General features: G+C 54.7%; 1 protein-coding gene across 1 annotated transcript in view; it reads right to left on the bottom strand.

Moving 5' to 3' along the window:
- Nucleotides 1–5,956, bottom strand: part of FBXO42 (F-box protein 42) — a 31,569-nt gene that overhangs the window by 2,605 nt on the left and 23,008 nt on the right. Inside the window, exons 4-9 of the mRNA XM_005428242.3 lie at nucleotides 3,143–3,296; nucleotides 2,107–2,217; nucleotides 1,755–1,851; nucleotides 949–1,005; nucleotides 325–441; nucleotides 1–195 (exon numbers count right to left, since the gene is read on the bottom strand). Coding sequence (XP_005428299.1) covers nucleotides 1–195; nucleotides 325–441; nucleotides 949–1,005; nucleotides 1,755–1,851; nucleotides 2,107–2,217; nucleotides 3,143–3,296 — 731 coding nt within the window. The remainder of the gene's footprint in view (nucleotides 196–324; nucleotides 442–948; nucleotides 1,006–1,754; nucleotides 1,852–2,106; nucleotides 2,218–3,142; nucleotides 3,297–5,956) is intronic.

Below are 5,956 nucleotides of genomic sequence, written 5' to 3' on the forward strand. Positions count from 1 at the left end.
CAGGGTGCCCCAGCGGCCGTTGACGCAGGGAGCCTCGTCCGTGTTCCTGACGGGAGACTGGGAGCGGAATTCCCGCGTCTCGGGCACCAGGGCGGGCGGCGTGGCACTGATGGGAGACGGGCGGGAGTTGAGGCTGGGGCTCAGCGGGGCTCTCCCGCTGGGAGCTTGGCTGAAGACCACGACGCACTGTCCCACCTGTGGGAGAGCAGGGAACAGACATCAGGAGGAGCCTGGGTGCTGGGGAGAAGCAGTTACGGAGCATTTTGGGCAGGGAATGAAGAGGGAGGGGTGTGTGCGAGGGAGCAGGGACCCCCGTGTCCGTACCCTGCAGGCAGGATGGCACCACAGCTCCGGGGCTCCGTGGTCCTCGTTCTCCACCTTGAGAGGCTGCCACGTCCAGGGGTTGGCCTGCATGTGCAGCAACCAGGCGTCTTTGAACAGCTGGGGAGGGAAGAGTCACACATTCAGGAGTCTGGGCTGCCATTCAGGAGCCCAGGCTGAGATTCAGGAGTCCAGGCTGAGTTTTAGGATCCCAGGCTGAGTTTTAGCCCAGTTTACTGCTGGGCTCAGCCCATCAGGGCCATGGTGGGAGTGGTGCTTTGCTGCTGCAGACAGAGGATGCTGACCCAGAGCAGGAGCTAATCACCCATGAGTGACTACACCCCACTATGGCCATGGATAAATCCCTTCATTGCCATCTGCTATCCCAGTACAAAGTCATCCTGATGAACCTCAGTGAATGCAGGGAGCTGCTCAGAGAGCGCCTGGGGTGATTTTTATCAATTAAAGCAGCTCCAGCAACAGCTAAACAGCTTCTCTGGAAAATCTACCAGGTGGATGCCTAGATTTAAAGAATAAAATGCCACCAACATGCAGAGTCCCCCCGTCCCAAATCCAGCCCCTAGGTGCCAGGGGGATGGTGATGTCCCTGCTCCCCCAGGTACTCACTGCATTGGGACCCCCGCAGCCTCCCAGGATCAAAATGGTCTCGTTGTCTATCACGATCTGGAGGGGACAAAAGAGAGTTTCAGCCCGGGAAGGATGAGGCAGGTTGTCACTGCACAGGTGTTACTGGGGTCTGTGTGCCCGGGATGAGGAGTGGAGCTGGGATAGAGCTGCTTTTGCCTGGGACAGAGCGGGATGCAGGGCTCATCCCACCCCTTGTCCCAAACCAGTTCCTCTCTCCAAGGAGAGCAATCGCCCTTCCCAAAGCTCCAGGGCCCTGACACCCCTCGGCAAAGGAGGGGAAGGTGGAAGGATTGTTTGGGGGGGCAGGTGCTGGCAGCAGTGTCTGATCAGTGCTGCTGGGGGTGAGGGATCCCTGTGGGCTCCCTTCCCAGGGCATGGAAGGAATATTCCAGCACAAGCCATCCCAGCCCTGCTGGGACCAGCCACACTCTGGGGATCACTGCCCATCCCAGATGGGGACAGCTGCCTCAGGCCAGGTGACAGCCACGAGCTCCCTGCCCCAGCAGGTGCTGCTGGAGCTGTGCTTGGAGCGGGAGCAATCCCGAGTCAATCCCAGGATCGGGAGAGAGGAACAGTCACAAGGGCCCGGAGCCAAACCAGGCTGTGCTGCCTCTCCACTGATCTCCACAAGGCACGAGTGGGGTAAAAATGTGTTCATTACAGCTCTGAGTCACTGGGGGAGAGGGCCTGGCAGGCAAGAGCTCCACAGATAACTCAGGAGGGAATGAATGAAGCTGTGGAGCGGGGAGCGAGGCTGTGCATGGCTTCCCTGTGGCTCAGCTCACCTGGGACTGGCCCCCGCGCGGGTGAGGGCTGGGCCCCGAGATGCTGGGCTTGGACCAAGCCCACTGCTCCAGATCCAGCACCCAGACGTCGTTGCTCCTGCAGGGATGAGACAACACGGGCTGAGGATACAACCAGGGACGTGGAACTCGGGTTCAGGGCTGGGTTTTATGGCAGAATTGGGATTTTTGCAGGCTGGAGCCTTGCGATTTGCTGTGAGAGGTGAAAGGTGTGCTAAGGCAGCAGGCAGACCCCAAAATCCTGCAGAAAATTCCTCATGGGCGACCCCAAGACCATCCCAACCCCCTTGTGGCTCACAGGGGCGTTTGTCAGCCACCCTGACCCCAAACTTACATCTGCCGGGACCCAAGGGAGCCCCCAAAAACGATCATTTTGTCTTCGATGACACAGGAGGAGTGTCCTGCCATGGGAGGGGGCCCGTGGGTGGTCATGATGCAGTTCCACCTGGGAAGAGAGGCAGGAACACATGCCCCAGTGAAGGAAAACATTGGATGAAAGGCCAAACAAAAAATCCCAAAGGCCTGCAAAGTCCTCAAGAACATGTAATGGAGGAAAACCACAGGGAAAACCTCCAAATATCCAAACAGCACTAAACTAATTAGAAATCCCAATGTGCTAAACATTTTTAAGGCATGACCAAGTCTCATGGCCAACTTGGGAACATCTCCCCTTCCAATTAAGTTTGCCTCAAATTCTTTCCAAGAGAATTGGAAATCTTAATTACAGAGTTGTAATGACACTGCCCAAAGTGCTCTGGATAATTGATACTTTGGAGGATGAAAAGTTCTCAGCACAAGAGGAGCAGGAACCTTCTCTTTGATACAGCATTTTCCTTCTCACACACACCATCAGTGAGAAAGCTGGGTCTAAAATCAGCCAAATGATGTTTAAAGGGAAAAGGAAAATTCCTGCCAGCTCCATGGACACTGCTGGATGCTCCAGTCCCGGAGCTATAAAGGCAGAGGTTGAAATGATGGAGAAATCTGATTTATCACATCTCCCTGAGGGAGCTGAGTTTTGGATCATCACTGAAAACAAGACCTCCAGCACTTCAGGCTTATCTCAGAAACACCTCAGTGCTCCCAGCCAAAGTGATAAGGCACTTAAAACACCCAGTTTTCCCACCTGGATGGGGATGCTCAAGAAGCCTGGAATATTTAGGTACAAGTCCAGAACCATATGGAAGCAACTGCACCCACGAGCTGCTTGGCAGCACCCTGTCCTCAGCTCTGCTGTGCTTGTGTGGCTTTTTTTGTTTCAGAAAGAGCATTAGAGACACACCTGGGAAACCAGGACCACGCACAGCTTCCCAGGCATTCCTCCAGCTGCATTCCAGAGCCATTTCTCCAGGATCAAAGCCTGCTCTTACCAGTTTTTGGAGGGGGAGTACGTGTGGATCTCATCGAAGAACCTCTCGGGCTGGTGCAGGGGGTAAGGGCTCGGCCTGGTCCAGCCCCCAAAAAGCACCAGCAAATCCTTGTAGACCACCAGTGTGGCCCCAGCCTTGGGAGAGGGGTAGGAACCTGGCAGGGAGGGAGGAGAAGTTAGGAAAACCATGTTTGAACACAAGCCCCCAACTCTGCATCATTTCTTCAGTGCCACAATGTGGAGACTCCGCCTTTCTGAAAAAATGAAAATAACAGAAAAGAAAAAAAAAAAGGAAAAAAAAAGAAAAAAAGGCAAAATTAGAGCTGGGAGCCTGGGAAGAAAACTCCTGCCAATTTGTGTCATGGTAATTAGTAGGAGCCTGAAAGCACATCTCAAACACAGCAAAACATCTGTCACTCACTGGCAGGAAATTGCCGGTTTTCCAGCGATCCCTCCAAATTATTGCTTTAGCGCCGAATAAAAGCAATAATTACCTCCAAATACCTCCTAAGTCTCTCCCTGAGGAGGGAGGGAGGGAGAAGGGAGACAATTCCAAGGCACCCAGAGTGGCTCGTGCAGATGTGTGGGGTGCTCACAAGCGGCAGCACTCACTGAACCCCGGGTTTGAGAGGAAGCCCTGAACTGTGAATGAAGTCATTCCTCGAGTCTGCAGGATGCAGTGCTGCTCTAAAAATCGTGGAAAACCTTTTTGTGCGGCCTGTTTGAGGTTCAAAGGGCTCTGCAGGGACCAAGGGCCTCCTGAGCAGGACCTGCACAAGGACAAGGTGACCTCTTGGGCTCGGTGCTGTCTTTGCTGTGCTCGGATGGTTCTATGGATCCCGAGGGCTTTCCTGAGCTCACCTCTCAACCTACTGCTGCCCCTGGCCACCAAATCCCTGAGAACCTGCTCCATCCCTGGAAGTGTCCAAGGCCAGGCTGGATCGGACTTGGAGCAACCTGGTCCCATGGAAGGTGTCCCTGCCCATGGCAGGGGGTGGAATGGGATGAGCTTTAAGGTCCCTTCCAACCCAAACCATCCTGGGATTCTGTGATTCCTGTGGAAGATGTCCTTGTCCATGGAAGGAGGGTGGAATGAGATGAGCTTTAAGCTCCTCCCAACCCAAACCACTCTGGGATTTTATGGTTCTTAACCCGCTCAGAGCAGGAGCAGCCTCAGTGCAAGAAGCCTGTTGGCAAGAGCAACTATGAAAGGATTCGATTCCTTTGCATTTATGTTGGGAAATTGGCTGCTACAAAAGCCCAGTCCCTGCCTGGCCCTGGAGCCAGAGGTGCTGTCTGTGTCAGCACCCTGCTGATGTGTGAGGTGCTGAGCTGCTTCCCAGAACAGCTAAAGCCTCTGCAGGGTCTGACTGTGAGCACCCTCCTTCCCACGGCGGTCACCAGCACCTGGCACACTGCTCCAGCTCCACAGCCACCCCTGGCAGTTCATCCCCAGCCCAGCACACGGCTCCAGCTCCACAGCCACCCCTGGCAGTTCATCCCCAGCCCAGCACACAGCTCCAGCTCCACAGCCACCCCTGGCAGTCCATCCTGGCATCCCCAGCCCCGCACCCTGCTCCAGCCACACCTCTGGCAGTCCATCCTGGCATCCCCAGCCCAGCACACTGCTCCAGCTCCACAGCCACCTCTGGCAGTCCATCCTGGCATCCCCAGCCCCACAGCTCCAGCTCCACAGCCACCCCCGGCAGTCCATCCTGGCATCCCCAGCCCCACAGGTCCGAGCCCATGAGCAGGGCAGCTCAAGGGCACGGCTCACATGTGGCCACATCTCTGAACCAGCCGATGCTCCCACCTGGCCCCTGTCCCCTCTCCTGTCCCAGCAGGACTCAGAGACACAATTTTAGCAGGGAATGACACCCAGAACAGACTATTTTTAAAAGAAACCGGAGCAGCTATTTTAGGATGTTGCAGCTGAGGGAAGCAATTCCATCGCGATGGGTTCCAGGTGCTGGGAGGGAAGAGCCCAGCAGAAAGCAGCCCCTGGCCTGATGCAGAGATGGCCACAGTGTCCCTGAGCCCTTCCCCAGGGACAGAGCATTCTGCTGCCCTCAGCCCCATGGAGATGAGGGAAAAATGGGAATAAAGCTCTGCAGAAGCATTTAATGCAAGGTAATGTGTGGCCAGAGCTGTACCAAGGTCTCCATGAGGACGAGATGCCAGTGAGGGTCACATTTATACTCCTTGTTCCTGAATTCCAGTTTTCCTGGCTCGTTCCATGTGTGCAATTCATTAACCCACACCAGCAGGTTTCCAGCCTAAATAATTCCCTGGCAGTGCAGAAAGTTTTTCTCCTAAGCCTGGCACCACAATAAAACATTTGTACCAGAGCTTGTGAATCCCAGCTGGGTGATATCGCCAGGGATGCCACAAGGTGCTGGGGTTAAATTGGGTTTAAAAATAAAACCAAAAGGGGCAGCTAGAGTCATTCCAGGATGGAAAAACATTGGCACCTTGCTCAGAAAGGTCTGGGATGGAGCAGTGAGGAAAGTCACCCTCCCACTGCTGTAACCTGAAGGTCAACCCCAGCCTCAGCCAAGGAGACAATTCCCAAGTGAGTCAGTGCCGTGCAAACAGCCCAGGGCAGAGGCCAGCCCCGGTTTTTCAGGAAGCTTTGCCTGTTATTGGACATTGTAAGGATGTAAATGAGCTGAGTTTCATTCTGCAATGCAGGAAAACTCTGCATTTTACAAGTCAAAGAAGTGCTGGCCTCTCAAAGGCTCTTCCAACAGCAAAACTGGGATATCTGTGGATGCTCTCCACAAATGAGATGCACCACAAGCATCTCCAGCACCTT

This window comes from Geospiza fortis, unplaced genomic scaffold (assembly GCF_000277835.1).
Source record: "Geospiza fortis unplaced genomic scaffold, GeoFor_1.0 scaffold4, whole genome shotgun sequence".
NCBI lineage: Eukaryota > Metazoa > Chordata > Aves > Passeriformes > Thraupidae > Geospiza > Geospiza fortis.